Source organism: Macrobrachium nipponense, chromosome 9 (assembly GCF_015104395.2).
Source record: "Macrobrachium nipponense isolate FS-2020 chromosome 9, ASM1510439v2, whole genome shotgun sequence".
NCBI classification, from domain to species: domain Eukaryota; kingdom Metazoa; phylum Arthropoda; class Malacostraca; order Decapoda; family Palaemonidae; genus Macrobrachium; species Macrobrachium nipponense.
Genome location: NC_061110.1, coordinates 14,236,237 through 14,256,075, shown reverse-complemented (window position 1 = coordinate 14,256,075; position 19,839 = coordinate 14,236,237). Strand labels below are relative to the sequence as shown.

At 38.3% G+C, this 19,839-nt stretch overlaps 1 protein-coding gene across 3 annotated transcripts in view; it reads right to left on the bottom strand.

Moving 5' to 3' along the window:
• Window positions 1–6,133: 6,133 nt before the first annotated feature.
• The window catches only part of LOC135218340 (serine/arginine repetitive matrix protein 1-like), a 61,469-nt gene continuing 47,763 nt past the window's right edge, over window positions 6,134–19,839 (bottom strand). Inside the window, exons 5-11 of one of the 3 annotated variants that reach the window (XM_064254567.1) lie at window positions 17,185–17,413; window positions 16,712–16,866; window positions 15,811–15,943; window positions 14,192–14,321; window positions 9,913–10,054; window positions 9,183–9,554; window positions 6,134–8,965 (exon numbers count right to left, since the gene is read on the bottom strand). In XM_064254567.1, the coding sequence (XP_064110637.1) occupies window positions 8,657–8,965; window positions 9,183–9,554; window positions 9,913–10,054; window positions 14,192–14,321; window positions 15,811–15,943; window positions 16,712–16,866; window positions 17,185–17,413 (1,470 nt within the window). In that variant the 3' untranslated portion in view covers window positions 6,134–8,656. Of the gene's footprint in view, window positions 8,966–9,182; window positions 9,555–9,912; window positions 14,322–15,810; window positions 15,944–16,711; window positions 16,867–17,184; window positions 17,414–19,839 lie in introns of those variants that run through there. The other 2 variants (XM_064254568.1, XR_010315296.1) reach the window with 2 other exon arrangements.

Below are 19,839 nucleotides of genomic sequence, written 5' to 3'. Positions count from 1 at the left end.
GACATGCATGTGAAGAAACTCATCACTGCGCCAGTGCTGAACTTAACATTACACATAGTGATACAAACGCACTAGAACCATGCAAATTACATTAACCCTTAAACGCCGAATGGACGTATTAAACGTCGAGTCAAAATCTCCCCCGATTTCCGAATGGACGTACCATATGTCGGCTCAAAAAAGTTTTTTTAAAAATTCGCGGAAAAATACTTATAGGCCTACCAGCCGAAAACTTTTGTATCACGCGCCTTGGGGGATGCTGGGAGTTCACGGATCAAGGCATTGTTTTGTTTACAATCGTTACGCAGGCGCGCAAGCGCGAATTTCTTTCTTATCACACTAAAAAGTATCAGTGACAAATCTCAAAAATTATTTCGTCACTTTGACATAATTTTTGCACCGTTTTAAATTATCCGTTACATGAAGTATTATATATGAAAATGTGCGCAATTTCATTTAGAATACAACAAAAAAATACTCATGATTGTAACTTTTATCAGTTTTGAAATATTTCCATATAAATAACGATAAGTGCCAAAATTTCAACCTTCGGTCAACTTTGACTCTACCGAAATGGTCGAAAAACGCAATTGTAAGCTAAAACGCTTATATTGTAGTAATATTCAACTATTTACCTTAATTTTGCAACAAATTGGAAGTCTCTAGCACAATATTTCGATTTATGGTGAATTTATGAAAAAACTTTTTCCTTACGTCCGCGCGGTAACTCTTCCGAAAAAAATCATACATGCGATTGTGGTAATGTTTGCACCATTTTAAAATTAGCCGTTACATAAAGTTTTATATATAGAAATGTGCGCAATTTCATGCACAATACAACTAAAAACAACCCATGGTTGTAGCTTTTATCAGTTTTGAAATATTTTCATATAAAAAAATGATAAGTGACAAATTTTCAACCTTCGGTCAATTTTGACTCTACCGAAATGGTCGAAAAACGCAATTGTAAGCTAAAACTCTTATATTTTAGTAATATTCAATCATTTACCTTCATTTTGTAACAAATTGGAAGTCTCTAGCACAATATTTCTATTTATGGTGAATTTATGAAAAAAATAACATTTTCCTTACGTCCGTGCGGTAACTTTTCCGAAAAAATCATACGTGCGATTGTGGTAATGTTTGCACCATTTTAAATTAGCCGTTACATAAAGTTTTATATATGAAAATGTGCGCAATTTCATGTAGAATACAACGAAAAATAATTGAAGGTTGTAGCTTTTCTCATTTTCGAAATATTTGCATATAAATCACGATAAATAAAAAAAAAACCACGTTCGGTCAACTTTGACTCTACCGAAATGGTCGAAAAACGCAATTGTAAGCTAAAACTCTTATATTTTAGTAATATTCAATCATTTACCTTCATTTTGCAACAAATTTGAAGTCTCTAGCACAATATTTCGATTTATGGTGAATTTATGAAAAAAACTTTCCTTCCCTCCGCGCGCGGATTCTCCGCCATAAATCTCCGAATTGCGTACATCGAATTCTCGGAAAATTTGCTCCGTTTCATATTAGGCATTTCATAGAGTTTTATATATGAAAATGTGCGCAATTTCATGTAAAATAAAAGGAAAAATATTTGAAGGTTGTAGCTTTTCTCATTTTCGAAATATTTGCATATAAATCACAGTAAATAGAAAAAAAACACGTTTGGTCAACTTTGACTCTACCGAAATGGTCGAAAAACGCAATTGTAAGCTAAAACTCTTACAGTATCGTAATATTCAATCATTTGTATATTTTGAGGAAAACAAATTGGAAGTCTCTATAAAGAACAATATATAGATTTATGGTGAATTTAAAAAAAAAAAAATTTTACGTCTGCGCCTTACGAATTCGTACATAATTTTGTGATAATATTTTTCCGGTGTTGCTTTTATTGTTTTACAATGTATTATATATCAAAATGATTGCAATTTAGTGTACAATACAACGAAAAAAAAAGAAACTCGTTAGCTTTTACCGTTTTTTGCACAGCGTGATTTTAATACAATTATGTATGAATTTTTTTTTTCGCTACCATATATCGCATTATTTACATATGATAATGATATTATTTTTCATTTCTGATGATTGCATACTAAATTTCAGGCAATGACAAAAAAAGGAGCCAAAAATGAACTCTTAATCTTCAAAACTAAGCGCGCTGTGATTTTTTGAAAAAATTATTTTTTCCGCTTCCGCGCTCACTCAAAACCGGCTCCGGAATTCGGGGGAGTTTTTGATTTTTACCGCTTCGGCGTTTAAGGGTTAAACACAACATAATTATATGAATGCGGGGAGAAAGGGGGGAGGGCTTCCCGCGGCGGAAAGGAGTGTGTGGACTGCCACCGACGCAGTCTTATCTCAGCTGTTGTTGTGAATTGGTGAGTGTTCTTGCGTCGCTCTTATTTTCGATAGAGTTTTTCAATTTGCCAGGGATGATTTTAAAATATTATTGATCAGTGATGGCTTGTGCTCACTTTTAATTATCATATATGGTGTAAAATCCCAGAAACATCGTATAAAATAGTATTTTTCTTGTTTTCACAGGTTGGTCTAGCATTATTTTGCCCAAATAAAGCCTGAAGTGTAACAATTAGGTTTTTTGAATAAATTTTCTTTTTATGTCTGTTTGTTTCATTTCACACAATATTAAAACAAAGGCTAAATGTTTTCTGGAGCAGCACCTCCACTAATTTTAGCTACGAGCCGCCACTGCTCCTCTCCAATGTGCATAACCCACAACAATGGCTCTGGAGTTTGAAGAGTGGGGATATTTATGGTATGTACTAACCTAAGCTTATCTACCTGGGAGAGTGGAGATATTTATGGTACTAACCTAAGCTTAACTACCATGTTATACATTCAATAACTCACACCTAAGGGTCAAGTTTTCTAAAGTTCAAACAAGATATGCTAATAATGATTTGTGCAATACTCAGGGTATTTAAAGCACCTTCTCCCCTTTACCAGTGGCAGACCATGCTCACTGACCCACAGTATCTCTCCTAAGGATTCTTGGTATTGTTTTGCTGTAAACCATTATCACATTTACGACTTAGGGGGCCATAGGTAGTGAGAAAGCGAGGTTTTCAATGAAAAACATAAAATGTGTGAAATACAAGGGCATTTAAAAGAGTAAAACGTCAATTGCCATAGTCTAGTTCACCGAGGAATGCTGGCTTAGAATTACCTTTGAAAGTTCTCATTCAGATTGTGGCAAGTTTATGGGTATGTTTTCTAACTAATGTCATGCACTAGGGTAAGGACCTGGTACCCTAGGTTAGGTTCTTAAGATTTGGCTGGTTAGGTTATTTGCTACCGAAACAAATGTCAGAAACGTCCAAGTCCCTTGCGGTAGATCTAGGGTACTAATCCGCGGTGGCGTAGACTATGGCAGTTGCGGTTTTTTCTATGCAGTTTTACCTCCTGAACAAGAATTTTAAGTAATATTTATTCGGACGACTGTAATTAACCCCCAGGGGCTCGTACTAAACACGGCGAAATACATTTGACGACCCAATTCCTGGTGGCTTTCGTATTCGCGGGGACAAACGATGCGGAATGCTTATATAGAAATACCAAAAAAGGAATTAATAAATAGAGAAAATGTATTCAAACGCACGAAGAATAGCGTCTTCGCTTGAGCTTTTGAAGTTCCAGTTGCCAGATATCCTCAGGGAGCCTGTTCCACAGTCCAACGGCGTGAGGAATAAAGGACCTCTGGAGCTAAGAAGTTCTACAGTGCGGCACATTCACTACATATCGGTAATACTGCTGTTCAGCAAATCTGGGTGATCTCGGCAGGATAGGGAGATCAGGGAATCATGTGTATGTGAAGGATCTCTATTAAAGTACAACTTACCAAAAAATGACAAACAAAATACCATCCGTCGATGGTCCAAATCAATAACTGCTAATATCAGGAAACAGAGGCCTACCAATACGAACCACTCTGTAAAAACGAGATACATCTCTGGCAGAAGCAGAAAGTCCACACCGGAGAATAGTATTCTAGTAAAGGAAGCACAAATGACTTAAACCAGGTTGCACTGATTTTATCACTTTTACAAATACAGCATATGATGCCTTCCAAACAATAGGCTATGTAACTTCTGTGCAGCATTTGTTGAAACTTCACGAGATGTTTCTCAAGTGTGAGATCTGAGTCCAAGTTCCACCTAGAATAATTAAAGCTTCATACTCATTTAGCCACGTTCCATCCACCTGGAGGGGAGGATGGAGGTGGGAAATCTGCACAAGACCTGCTAATCAATAGTGTTTTCGTTTTACTGGAGTTCAGCCTCATACACCACCGACTACACCATTCCCTGATCCGGTCCATGTCCCGATTGAAGCTGAGGGCAGCTAAATCATTTCTCATAAGTGGAGACTTTCCTACGGGAACAGGCTTATTCGGACCATGTACTGGCTCATTCGGACCAAGAATTTTAAGTAATATTTATTCGGATGACTGTAATTAATCCCCAGGGGCTCGTACTAAGCACGGCGAAATACATTTGACACCCCAATTCCTCGTGGCTTTCGTATTCGCGGGGACGAACGATACGGAATGCTTATAGAAATACCCATTGCTATAATATAAAATTATTAGTATGGGTCCGAATCAGCCAAGGTCCGAATAAGCCTGCATCCTTTTCTACACACAAGTATTGCATCATCGTCATACTGAACAATCTTGTTTTCCAGGCCAACAACCATACCACCTGTATACATTAAAAATATCAGTGGACTATGAACACTACCCTGTGGAACTGCGGAAACAATAGGTTTTGATTCACTATAGGATCCCATCAACAACAATAATGATTACACACAGCAGCCTACTATGATGAATTTACTACGTTGCCTTCAAATAGTTTAGAGTAATTACCTTAAAAGGAAACTATCCACAGTTCTCTTCATTCAGTGATGTGGGTCATCTTAATTTCAGTTTGCAAATGCAACAATGCTGCTTCCTTACACACAGCTTATTCTGACTTACGAACGTAGTGATACCTACCAATGGATTGCATAGAAATAAACTTTGAATGGTGCATTAAAGTCAATCTACACATGAGGGATTTGTCTATTAATGCAGATTCATAATAGAGAGAGAGAGAGGGGGGGGCGGGGGCGCTTCTTCATACACAAGACGACCTTGTAATCATAAAGAATTCAATGCCATCACTATTATTTCGCCACTGGTGTTTATGATCGTACGATTTTTACAAATAAAAGTTAAAGTTCCAGCTTCAGTAGTGAATCCTCACAGTGTCACCGATGAAGACATACCTACTGTTCGAGGAATGGTCAAATCATTCCCTGGTACTATCTACTTTTAAACTCACACTTCGAAATCTCAGCTAATGAGATTGGCAGATAAAAGAAAGGAATTAAGGTTTTGACTGGTTACCAAGTGAAAGGGGTACATTGACCAAATGCCAGATTTCCAAGTCATAGCACATATGGTTCTTCGAACTCAAGTCTGCCTTTCGCCTTAGTTGGTTGAAAACACTGCTTGATTTATCAAACGTTTTCCGCGTAGTTTTAAGTCTTCTTAAAATCATTTTTAATTTTTTACCGGTGCAAAAGTCACTTAAGCTATTTCCTGTCTTGTCTTTGTGTTAAGTTGTTGTTTTTTTTTAACCAAGTTTCTTCCATAAACATTTAACAAATGGAAAAACTTGGTAAAATGTAAAGCAAAAGGTCCTGTCACTTTATTTGAATTTAAGTAAAAGGTTTTAGTTTCTAAGTGCTGCACAAATAATTTAAACGTAGTAAATATCTGTGAGAATATTCTTATTATTTATTCATTATACTACAATGTTATTATTACTGTTCATCTTAGACTGGGAATATATTGGGTATAAATGTTAAAAAATAGAGTTGATAATTGTTGCTTTTAAAAGTTTGTGGTTTTTTATGGTAATTAAAAGTGTAGGGTAACTCAAGGGGCACTGAACTACTATTACTACATTTCAAATGCCTTGAGACTCATTTGTAAGGAAAGGCAACCAAAAAATGAATTATTAAATAAATAAATAAATAAAACAAAAACAACATAGAAAAGCATTAAAACTGGGATGAACACAACACTGCATTATCAGCAAGGAAACAATAATTTAGAACTACACTTTATTATTATTTTGCAATAAATATTCTTTGTACATCACAGTCCCTTAACCAACAGAGTATAACAAAAATATACATAGCTATGAAAAAATGTGACCCATACCAGTAAATTCAGATTTGACCCTGTTAAAAGTTACAGATAAAACATATCTACACATAACTGAGCATTAAAATATCATATTTGGCAGACAAACTGTGTATCTAACTCGAACTTTTACTAAACATTGGCGGAATGCAATGGAACGTGAAGGGAGAATTCTATTCTGAATAGACAACTAAGACTGGAAGGCACATCGACATATAGTTTACAATCAATGCAACAAAAAAATGTGAAAATACTAAGTCATTGTTAACCTAAAACACATTCGCATACAACAGAATTAAAACTACTTACACATACATCGTGATAGGGAGCGTAACATTAGCCCTCTACGCTATGACCTAGCCTCCCTCTCACCAAGAGGGGCCAACTTCAGGAATAAATTATACTAAACGTAACGTCGTGTATTTACAGATCAAATGGGTGTGGTTGCTGCCTATGGAGGAAGTGTAAGTTCTGGAACCAAGGTGCCTTTCGGAATGTGTTATTCCTGGGTTGTTGGGACGCTTCAGGTGGCACCTGCAGCCAGCCAAGGACGAGGGGAGAGGCGTCAGAGTAGGAATCATCTACTTGCAACGATACGGTGTGGGAAACAAAGTTATTCTGAACTGGTCGAGGGCGGAAAAAGATGTCCTCTGGAGGTGGGAATAAGTGAGAATGTTTCGTCGGCGACGAAGGATGAAGTGGGATGTCTCCTTGCTTTCGCTCCGCTGTCGGTGGTCGTCGTGTCTGCGATTGGGAAAACTCCTGGTCTTTCCAGAAGTTCTGGACACGTTTTCTGATGGGCATCCTGTTGCTTGAATAATAATCCTGACTGTTTTGAGGACTGGGTGAGACTGAAATTTCACTGGCATTAGAGAAGAAGTCTTCTTGTGGTTTTTGTGCTGGCTCATACAGAACGAAATCATGGTGGCGAAGCCTCCAAGAATCGAAAGGATTGAGAGAGTAAATTTCCTGCTCTTTCCAAGCCCGCCGAACTTTATCTAGCCTCGATTCTGGACGCGAATTGTCTTCAAGTGACAAGTGAGACAGAGATAACGACTTCTCGAGATCCTTGTCGTCCTCATCAACATGTATCCTATGCTTTGCCCTTTCCCTGAGAGACAATGTACCTTGAATCCTCTTTGAGCCTGAAATAAAAAATTCCGGTTTCGTGAACATATCATTCAGCTCGAAATTTGTCAGCTGAGATACTTTATTGGAACTTGTACCACTTAACTGAAACGTTGAAGACAGATTTTCTTGTAAGTGTTGTGTGCCCTTTTTTCTTAAGCTGTCCTGTCTTTGTACTATGCAAGTATGGCTAATCTGGTCTCTTAATTCAGGCCTTACTTCACTATCAACACGCAACTGACCGTGAGAGATTGTGCCCTCTGTCTGAGAGGAATATCCTGTAGAGGGAACTGGCTTTGGAGTCAGATAAGAGTTACTGTCCTCATCGCTGCTCTCGTAATTTGGTTCTTCACCAACTCTTTCGCCACTGACACAAGAAGCTGCGACACTTACATCACAACTACTGATTAATCTGGAACGTGAACTACGACGTTTCATCATCCAGTTCCGAATTCTATCCACTGGGCTTTTTCCTCTGGATCTACTCTTGGTTGACTTTCCTTTCCATGTCTTTTGCAAAACCTTTCTCAAATCAGACTGAACATGCTGAGAAGTGATTAAATAGCCCTTATGACCTTGCCCGGTCATCATTTCTTTCAAGACTAGACTTCTCTGCCTTTGCAGCGTCGCATAATTCCCAAACAGCAACTTTCTGAGTTTCTGGTCCCGCCTTTTCACCCTCTCTTTTCTTTCATCGTTTTGCTGAGCAACAGCTGGAGACACTAAACTCATGTGTGCTGTGCTGCGGTTCATGTTATTTGCGATATCTTGACTGTAGTGCAAAAGGGAATCCTGGGAGAACTTGCACATCACAGCTTGATCTCTCAACAGAGGTGCTGCCATCACGCCTGATCCGATGGGGATGACCTTTGTCAAAACTGGGATGGAAGCAGAAGGATTGGAGGTGGTGGACGAGAAAGAAGCGGAGGAAAGAGAGCAAAGATCAGTCAAGGGTTTTGTAGATTTTGGGGGGCTAGCAAATGGGGGTCGAGGGGGAAGGGGTGGTGGAGAGAGTCTGGAAATCTCTGAGTCAACTAAGGGGGCTCTGGTGCTTATAGAGGGTGTCGTGAGTATCGATGAATGAATAATTCCTATATGACTTGCATCACTTGAATTGTGAGATATTGATTCCTCAGGCAAACACTCCGGGATATTTAAAGGTTTTGCCTTCAAATATTGTGGAAACTTCGGAAGTGGGGGGCGACGCGCCAAATAAAGAGTGAGGAACTGTTTCCGTTTTGGTGTGGAAAGTGACGTTGCCTGACCGCTTGGTTCTGAGCTGGCTGTAGGTGATACTTCCTAGTCAGCTTTTGTTCTGTATGTATTCTTCCAGATCTCAACAAGAATGACAGCAGAATGGAAACGATATAAAATGAGCAATGGTAAGGTGATGCGCGATATGATTCCCCAGGCTAGTAATCCATAGAAACCAAACTGGAACTGTTGTGATATACTGGTATAGGTCATAAAGGTATCCAAAACCCAAAGCGTTATATTGGAAAACAGTAGGAAAGTTATAACTTGTCTTCCTGGCTTGGTAAGCATCTGATAACGAGAGGTACATGTACGTCTGCTTGCTTCTGCTACTAACATTCCCTGAAGAGATACCTGTAGAGGAGCAAAACATTATTTTTTGTTGTTATTGCAATTCATTTCTAAACATGAAAAGAAATTTTATTACACAATTGTTTTGATACACTGTAAAAGTATCTCCATTGATAAATGAAAACAAAGATTAATATTAAGAAATACATAGCAAATTAGACACCACATTCAACATTAGTGACATTGATACAGTCGTAAGTATAAAGTAGCTCACAATTACCTGTAAAAACAGCAGCCCATGAACACAGAATGTTGCTAGAGACTCTGATTCACTGTAGCTTATTCCACCGACAATCATCCCGAAGATTGAAAATAAGTAGACACCTACAATAGTCACAGACAAAAGTAAGTGATCCAGGTCCAAGGGTTTTGAAGTGGACACAGATAACTTCGGAATCTGTAAGAAACCTATGACAGTGCAGATGACTGAGAGGGCCAGGATTATCATTTGAGTGCCATTGGAGATCCAGAACATCTTAGTCTTAAAGTCCTCTTGGTCCTTCATGACGAAGAAAATGATCAAAACAACAATCCCTCCAACTAAGCACAGCAACCCAAGAAAGAGGCCTTTGGAAGCTGATCGGCAGTCCACCTGAAAAAACAAACAAAATTCAGTATTGGCTTCCTATAAAGGTTAAGAACAGTAAGGCCTCCTAGGATGGGGTAGATTAGCATACACAGAGCTCTTCATCATAAATAGTTACCAATTCTGGACAAGAAAATTTATTTGCCCAACACTGTTAGTTATTCAAGTGTAAAACTGTGAACTGTGTTTTTGAACTTTTATATGAGACAAACTTCTCATATTTATTTACAGATATGGCAAATACCCCAAAGCAAATCCATCAATATTTGGAAAGCGTGCTACACCGTTTAACTGATGCTACAAGAAACTCAAGGGAATTAAGTTGCCCTTATTGTATACTTGAAGTTTTTAACAATATGCTAACCTTCCAATATCCTTTTCTGACGTTGCGTTTGTCTAGAGTAGTTGAGTCGTCCGAGTTAGATTTTCCCAGCTGGCCGAGTTTCTTGAGCCTTTCTTTTCCAACATTGCACCACATGATGTAAGTAACAGCGGCTGCTATCAAGCTGTAAAGAAAAGTCAGTAAATACCTTCAGCTATGGAACCTAAATTCTGTTAGCTTGTAAGATTCAAGGAATAGCCATGCACCATGCATCCCCCAACGACAGCAAGTTCAGCAAAGATACTTTTTCTATTTAGAACTGACAGCTCTCAATCATAACCTTATTTTCTTACCCACTTGACTCAGAGTACTTGTTTCTCAAATGTTCTAACTAATGAGTTTTATGATGAGCAGGTATGCATTAATCTAGACAACAGGGACTCATCACATGTTCTTATCCCACTATGTGTGCCTTCATGAGCTTTTCTACTTACCTGTTTTCTGAATGCACTACTCTATGCATTGAGTTAAGCAAGGACAGGAAGAATGCAGACTAGGGATCCATCTTTCATGACAATTTAAGGTTAAATGAAAAAGTGCTGATATCTAGTAGCATAATCTCCTATTTACCTTGTGTTCAGAAATACGACTCAAATAATCTGGATGCGTCACCTCTACTGCACTGTAAAACCATAACTTGGCCACAGAAGTTGCACATTACATCTTCCGTTACTTCTTCAAGAACTGCTTGGATAATCCTCTTGGGTTACCCCTGGAAAGTTTACTGCACAGACAATCTGCAATATCTCTAATAAGTGAACTAAGTACATGAGACCGTTATGTGTATGAAGTCTAATTCTTCCGTATATCCAGTCACACGTCTTGCAAATCTTAGAATGAAAGAACAGTTTACTTCAGTGAACACTAACAGTAATTAAAAAAAAGGACCTCTGCATTGCATCCAGAATATAACACTATGCATATGTTTAGTTGAGCCACCCTTTCCCACGTTGCTTCTGATGGAATGAAGTTTTAATCAATCACAAGTAAACACTGTACAGTCGCTATATTGCCCATTCTTATTCTGATGATTGTAGGAGTATTACATTTGAATGTGGTAAGATTTAGTGCTGTATTTCATAAAAACCACCAACTTGGTATTTATAATTGTGGTGATGGTAGTGGCGCATAATAATGTAAATCGTTCGTAGTTGACAAATACCTCTATCATGAACAGAATTAGAATAGCTAAATGGAGTTGGAAACCCATTCAGCTAGTCCCAAGATTATCAAGTTTCTGGAATTGGTTTAATCTCAAGGAATCGGAGTAAATAATATTTAATAATGATTAGAGGAAAAATTGGTTGAATATACATACTTCTCATTAAATATTGCTACGTCTGTGTGATTACTATCAATAAGTATGCTGTAAAGTGGGGCTAATTCAGCAGTAGACTAATTACTCTCACACTTGTCTTGAATCAAGTTCCCTTAGGGAGACAGTACGTTCTTAATGTCTTGTTTGAGCTCAAGTGAATAAAACAGCCCAATGCCTCAGTGAAAAAGTGTCATTAAGATAAAAAATAAAATACTGTCCCTTGATGAAAATTCCAACAAATTAAAGGGAGACGTAACTTCTCCATCATTAGGGACACCTTGCCAAGATTAGTTTTCGACATTTTGTTGAAAGCCTTCACAGAAGAAAATTTCCCCAGCAGATATGATTCATATTTCACAAGAATACACTTGCATCAAGGCTGACATAAATTACTGGCTGATACTTAAAATGGGATCGGTGCTGCAAGCAATGCAAAGGTAGACATACATACATATTTCTGGCCTAGATGTCCATTTAATAGTTATGCAAGGATAATCAGACGTCTAGAGATGTGTGAGTCTTCAGTAATTGATGGGGACACTGTCAATTAAATATGTAAAACGTACATCACTTTTGTGCATCAAATCAATCTGTCAAACAAATACCAGTACAGGACAAATTATCTGGAAGCTATACAGAAGTTTGTACCAGGTGGTCTGTGCAGCAGTTGGTCCACAGTCCTAGTCCTACTTGAGGACAAACAAGTTTCCTACCTCAAACACTTATAGTTAGGATGCTCAAAGTGAAAAAAAAAAACTCTTGTATAATTGCAGCTTAGATCCATGAGGTCTGAACTGGAGCTCTAGACTTCAACGTCAGATTACACTTAACTTTCTGTTACCTCAGGCTCCTTGATCTTACGACCTGGCTGCAGTCACATACGTGACTTTCAATATTCGAGTTTAAACTGCGGATCAGTAGGCAAAGGCCAAAACTGGAGCTCTGAATGCTGAAGGCAATGGGAGCTCCATTTGGAACATGATTCGGGAGCCATCGTCGAAACTTGGTCTCTTGCTAAAATAACTGACTAAGGTACTTGATACTAAGACCAGAACTGTGTCTCAGGAAAATAAAGTGGAAAATAATGGGAGCTCTGGCCACTTAACTGTAAAATTATGACATCAGACCCCAATCACGATTTGGAATTTCAAAACATCTTGGTCACAGGTAGGCACTGATATCTTGAGATCTTTTATTATAAAGGGTTTAGATGCTAAGGCCTATATCGAAACTTTAAAACGATAAGGTAAGAATTTTGCTTTTGAATTCTTAAATATCAAAATAGTCTTCCTACAGCCGAGCGCTGGTGCAGCTATGGGCAGTAAATTAGTCCAGTACAAGAGTCCCTCATATAGGGTAAAATTACGTAGATCCAGACTGTCAACTGACAAGTTTACTTACAAACATGAAACTACCAGAGATGCTCTGACTGCGGTGTGGCAATGGAGTGACACTTCACGAACACTCGAGTAAATCGAACTTTGACGAGATGTGACCCTTCACCCAAATACTAAATAAGCCCTTCCGGTGGGTGCAAGAATATTACAAGTAGTACAAGCTGCAAAAGACTATGGGTCTCCCAGGTCCCGTGTACGGTCCAAGTCATGCAGGTAGACGCTAGAGAGAGAGGGGGGAGTGGATTGGCTAGGAGGAAATGGAAGTCCTAAAGGGAATGATCAAAGTCCTGGTGAAAGTCGTCCTCAAACAGCATGCAAGCCGAAGTCCACTACAGAAGTCAAGTTTAAAGTCCACGAGATGCACAATAATATTATATACATGGTATGATAAGAGTCATATGTGAAATTTATCTGACAATAATCATTAATAGCTGTGAACAAGAACATCACAGAAATAAAATTAGAACTTGTAATTAATTCCAATAAGGAATTACAACTGAATAATGTTACACAGAATTGACCATCTACTTCATCTTTTAAAAGTCACAGAACTATTCACATTTGGTGCAGTACTTAGCAATACTGATGTTTTTCTTTAAGAATTTGTAAGTATTTAAAAAAAAAACATAAGATGATAATTTTCAGATGTAATCACAGAACATTTAAATTTTCACTAATATGAAATAAAATGTAAATTTATCATCTAAAAAATTCAATGAGCTATAAAAGTAATTGAATTCCGACTCAGGCCAAATGTTAACATGTTGAGAAGGGGCAGCCATTATGTTCAAAATGAAATAAAGTTTCGAAGTGACGATCTTCTAACGCAATTAAATCAGAAAAACTACAATTCTAATATTAATATTTCTTGGGTAATATTATGATATTAAAATAACTGTTTTAATATTGTGATGGTTTCAGGGTAATATTGTGATGTCAAAATTACCGTTTTAATATTGTACTATTTTCACGGTAGAATGAAATGAGATTCTAAATCAGACATTATCAAAATGAAACTGGGAATTAGAGCGCCAGGTTCCTTTGACGAAATGCGACTAGAGTTGAAAAGAAATTCCTTTTACACTTTCACGATGAAATGAAATGAGATTCTAGAGAGATCGCTATTAAAATGACACACATTCTAAACGGATAAATCCCAAAATGACAATCTTAATAAATGGTCAGAATGAAAAATGTAAATCAAAAGAGAAATTATTTTAATACGGGAAATTTATGAGATCCTAAAAATCTATCAAAATTTAACTGGAAATTAAATAAAGCAGTTATTTCATCACAATTAAATCACACGAGATTCTAAAAGGAATCACAACGAACGCAATATTAAGAATCGAAAAAAATTTGACCTTAGATGAGTTTTCTCAAGAAATAGCTATTCTAATGAAAAGGTGAATAAATAAATAAATAACGATTCGTAACAATAATACGAAACGAGGCTTGAAAATCGAATATGACTCGTTTTCAAACGAAGAGCCATGAACTTCTAAGAAGCTCGTGAACCGTGACACGAGGAGGGCTGCTGTCATACCTGTATTCCACCAGGAATGGGAACAGGTAGGGCTGGGCGTTCGTCCAAAGGCGTCCTAGAGAGTTGTTCTTCAGGCAGGAGTAAAGACGAAGGACCTGTTCCGCGTGCTTGGGGATTTCCGTCACGGCCTCTGCAATGGACAAAGGGTTCGAGGTTTTAGCAATCGTTATTTCAGTCGTTTGTCTTTTCCCATTAATAATGGGTGGCTCAGGATAGCACTATCCAAGCGTCCTAAGACGGGAAATATAACTACTACTACGATGTTCATATATGGATATATCTCCTGTCATCTCTTTCCTCCGTCTTTTTCTGATTTAAAGCAATGGTGCCACAATGCAGGCCCGTACTGAGGGGGGAGTGGGGGGGGGTTTACCCCGAAGGGAGTCGGGGGACCTCGGAGGGGAGTTGGAGGGGGGGGGGGGTTCCAACGACCTCCCCCTCCCCAAATTTCTGGAAGTCCATATTTTCTGTGACTATCCTTTTCATTAAACTGTTCTTACAAAGTAATAAATAATTATTGTTATTTTTTGTTAAGTCAAAGTATATAACGTAATAACAAAGAAAGTAATATGCATGTTATCGTTAACATAATAAATGAATCCATCGATAAAACTGAAGAAACAATCTTGAATTTCAGAGCAAACTTTCAACATTATAAGAAAAATTCTGTTAACCAAAGTCGGTACTTTGAATAACATCTAATCGGGTAGAAAGGCATAGACCGGATACCCAAATTTTCTTCTTAATATAATCAAAATAACATTTTCAAGTAGTTCATCTTGTATATACTACCTATATATGCAATGACATTTATAGAGGAAAAGGTCCAGTTTTAGGAAAAACAACCAACCCCCCTTAAAAAAAACGTAGGGGCCTGCAATGCGTCACCCACCCACCCTTCCAGTCTGAAAATGAATTTATCCAAACTAAACTCATAATCACATAAATCAATAAAAAGGGAAAGTAAATCCACGGCAGTATGGCTGCTTGATTTTGTTTCTTAAAATATATAAAAACCAAAAAGCTTTCCATGACCTGCACCGTCCTCCTTGTCAATCTGTTTTAAATAACTAAATCAAACAGGCATACTAATGAATTTATCGTTATCATTATTTTTTTATATCAGTTTTTAATATACTTAGCCAACAAAATTCAGTTATTACTATTGTGTTTTGTTGTAACTAACAGTAGAATGTGAAGTGAACTTCAGCCGTCAATCAGGATCTGAACATGTCTCCAACGGAGGGCATTAGGAAAGTTAAGGCATCGTTCCGTCCATATAATCATTAGCAATATATGACAAATATTGTTGAAATGATGTCTTACATTAATAAGGGCACATAAATATTTAATGTCTTATTGAGTGCTAAATCACTATCTATCTATCTATCTATCCAACTATGCACACAAGCACATAATACAGTCTCTCACACACACACACACACACACAATATAGATTCATAATAGAATATATATATATATATAATAATATACTTTATATAAATACTATATATATAGATATATATAAATATATATATATATATATATTATATTAGTATATTTATCTCCTATATATATAATTATACATACACACACGAAACAAAACAAAGAAAACTCACTGTTTTCATAAGTGTCCTGAATCCAGACAATGGCAGAGTCCCACACAACCATACGGATCCAGATGGCTATGTTGGTGGCCACAAGGTGCATGAAGCCAAATCGGGCCACTTGGCCAAACTTCTCCACGATGACCTGAGAAATGAGGAGAAATGTTCACGTTGTAAGAAAATTACCATTTTAGTAATTTTTTTTTAAAAATTGGAATTTTTTTTAGAGTTTTTTTGTGACTATTCATCCTGAATCACAGAAATGAATGGCATAATAAACGTCATTTACATCTTAACAACCAAATAAGAAATGACTGATGTGGTATTTAAATACTTGAGATAATATTTTTTTCTTCTCTCTAAACAGATAAGAGTTTAAAGAACTACGTCCCTTTTATAGCAGATACTTGACACCTTCACTTGACATAAGGGAAATAACTAAATTACTTTTTAAATGATGCTCAACTCTGAATAATACTGATAGAATTTTGGTAATATCAGTATGACTTCCGTAACTACACGAATGCCCTTCAGCTGACAAAGTTGAAGCATCAACTGTATGGTTTCTATAATTAGTCGGTATAACAGCATTATGAGTACCATAGCTTTTATTTATCACTGAATTAACAAAAACATAACCTTCACAATCCCTATTCACATTTCAAATCACAAAATAAAAAAAAGACAGTATTCTTCTGTAACTGAAGTTCATCTCAAAAGCGACAGAGGTGAAATAACGGCAGCTTTTATAACTGAAGGTAACTTCCAAAGTGACGAAGTTGATAACAATGTCTGTTGTTCGTCTCTATCCTGACAAAACTGCATGGGTTTAAAACTGACGTTTACATCTCTGAACTCGCAACACTGAAACAACAACAACAACAACGGCAAGACTTCTGTGGCTCATATTTACCTCTGAATTGACAAAGAGGAAATGCATCTGGAGGAAGGTGAAGAGAGCTTGCAGAATCGGATGAGCGAAGACGATGTCTTCCACGCATTCCCCCTTCATGGTGGAGTGCATGGCGATCTCCAGGCCGTTGGAGATCAGGGTTCCTAGACCGAAAACTGTCGGGGAGAAAGAGGGAGAAAAATAAAGCCAAGGACGAAAATACTTTCTCGTTGTGTCAGTCAGTAAATTGTAAGGCAGGATGTGAAAGCTGGCAGCTCCTCCATCCTACAATCCATGCTGGAAGGGCAGCACCTTTTTGAGTCACATCCTATTATGGATTAAAAATGTGTTCATAGCCTAAATCTGAATCATGCACAACGGTTTTATTTTTTTTTAGCAAAAATCAAAGAGTTGCAGCAATTTTCTAACTATCATAAGTACAGCTCATGCGATTATCCCTTGCTCCGTTCTTCAAATACGGGGGAATCACTTACCTAAGGCTCCAACCCTGAGGTAGAACGACGTCCTGGAGGTTTTGGACCTCGATATGTGCGCCCTCTTGAGGGTGCCGAAGGAAGTGATGGATCCTGACTCCGGGTCACCGTTCTTCGTCAGGTTCTCTTTGCTGGCCGTCATGGAGGGGCAGTTGTCGATGATGACAGAGACGTAGATGCACATAATGGCTACGATGGATCCCACATATAGGTACATTAGAAAGACGCCCTGAAAGGATTCAAATCATTACAATAAATCTAGAGAAAAAAGGATGAAATAAGTACTTCTTTTAAATTAGCCTAATATTTTAATCGCACCTCTGAAGGCAATACTAACTGCATATCGAGAGTATTATTACTGGATCACAGAAAGATCTACTGGAATTTGAAAGGGGATATTTTCACACAGTTATTTTTATCCATATACCTGGAATGCAGTCCACAGACTTCCATCCAGTTACATGGGTAGGAATGACCACAGATAACCAAATTCCTAGAATGGAAATATCGAAGACTTCCATCCAGCTTCCTGGGACAGAACCACAAATGACTTTCATCCAGTTTCCTGGAATGGAAACCTCACAGATTTCTATCCAGTATCTTCGAATAGGAATGTCAAAGACTTCTACCCAGACTCCTGGGACAGAAACACCAAAGACATTCATCCAGTTTCCTGGAATGGAATCTTCAAGGCCTTCCATCCAGTTTCCTGGAATGGAATCCTCAAAGCGTTCTATCCAGTTTCCTGGAATGGAATCCTCAAAGCCTTCCATCCGTTTCCTGGAATGGAATCCTCAAAGCCTTCCATCCAGTTTCCTGGTATGAAATCCTCAAAGCCTTCCATCCATTTTCCTGGAATGAAATCCTCAAAGCCTTCCATCCAAGTTTCCTTGAAATGCCCGAATCCTCGAAGCTTTTCCATCCATTTCCTGAAGAATGACAAATCCTTAAAAGCCTCCACATCCAGTTCCATGAATGAAATCCTCAAAAGCCTTCCATCCAGTTTTCCTGGAATGTAATCCCTCGAAAGCCTTCCTCCATCCTGTATGAATCCTCCAGGCCTGGCCCAAATTCCAGGCCTCTTGAATGAAATCCTTCCCTTCCATCCATTTCCTGAATGAAATTCCTCCAAGCCTTCATTCCAGTTTCCTGGAATGAAATCCTTAAAGCCTTTCCATCCAGTCTGATGAATCCTCAAAGCCTTCCATCCACCTGTCCTGTTATGAAATCCTCCAAGCCTTCCATCCATTTTCCTGAATGGAATCCTCAACGGCCTCAATTCCAGTTTCCTGGAATGAAATCCTTCAAGCCTCATCCAGTTTCTGAAATGAATGCCAAATCCTTTCCAAGCCTTCAATTCCACTTCCTGGTAATGAAATCCTTTTCCAAGAAGCCTTCCATCCAGTTTCCTGGAAGGAATCCAAAGCCTCCATCCGTTTCCTGAATGGAATCCTCAAAGACTTTCCAATCCAAGTTTCCTGGAATGAAATCCTTAAGCCTTCCTCCACTTTCCTGGAATGAAATCCTCAAAGCCTTCCATCCAGTTTCCTGGTAATGAAATTCCTCAGCCTTCCATCCAAAGTGTTTCCTGGAATGAAATCCTTAAAGCCTTCCATCCATTTCCTGATAAAATCCTCAAAAGCCTTCCATCCAGTTTTCCTGGAATGAAATCCTTCAGCCTTTCCAATCCAAAGTTTCCTTTTGGAATGAATCCTTCAACCTTCCATCCAGTTTCCTGGAATGAAATCCTCAAAAGCCTTCCTCCATTTCCTGGTAATCATCCCTTTAAGCCGCCATCCTTTCCTGGAATGAAATCCTTAAAGCCTTCCATCCAGTTTCCCGGAATGCCAAATTCCAGTCAAAGCCTTCAACCAGTTTCCTGGTATGAAATCCTCAAAGCCTTCCTCCTTTCCTGGTATGAAATCCTCAAGCCTTCCATCCAGTTTCCTGGAATGAAATCCTTAAAGCCTTCCATCCAGTTTCCTGGAATGAAATCCTCAAAGCCTTCCATCCAGTTTCCTGGAATGGAATCCTCGAAGCCTTCCATCCAATTTCCTGGAATGAAATCCTCAAAGCCTTCCATCCAGTTTCCTGGAATGAAATCTCAAGCCTTTCCATTCCAGTTTTTTCATGAAATGGAATCCTCGAAGCCTTCGATCCATTTCCGGAATGAAATCCTCACAAGCCTTCCATCCATTTCCCTTGAATAAATCCTTAAAGCCTTCCATCCATTTTCTGGAATGAAATCCTTCAAGCAGCTTCCATCCACTTCCTGGAATGAAATCTCAAAGCTTCCACCAGTTTCCCCTGGAATGGAATCCTCAAAGCCTTCCATCCAGTTTCCTGGAATGGAATCCTCAAAGCCTTCCATCCAGTTTCCTGGAATGAAATCCTTCAAGCCTTCCATCCACTTTCCTGGTATGAAATCCTCACGCCTTTCCATCCAGTTTCTGGAATGGAATCCTCAAGCCGTCATCCCGTTTCCTGGAATGGAATCCTCAAAGCCTTCCATCCATTCCTGAATGAAATCCTTAAAGCCTTCCATCAGTTTTCCTAGGTATTAAATCCTCAAAGCCTTCCATCTCAGTTTTCCTGGTATGAAAGCCTTCAAGCCGTCATCCAGTTTTCCTGGAATGAAATCTCAAAGCTTCCATC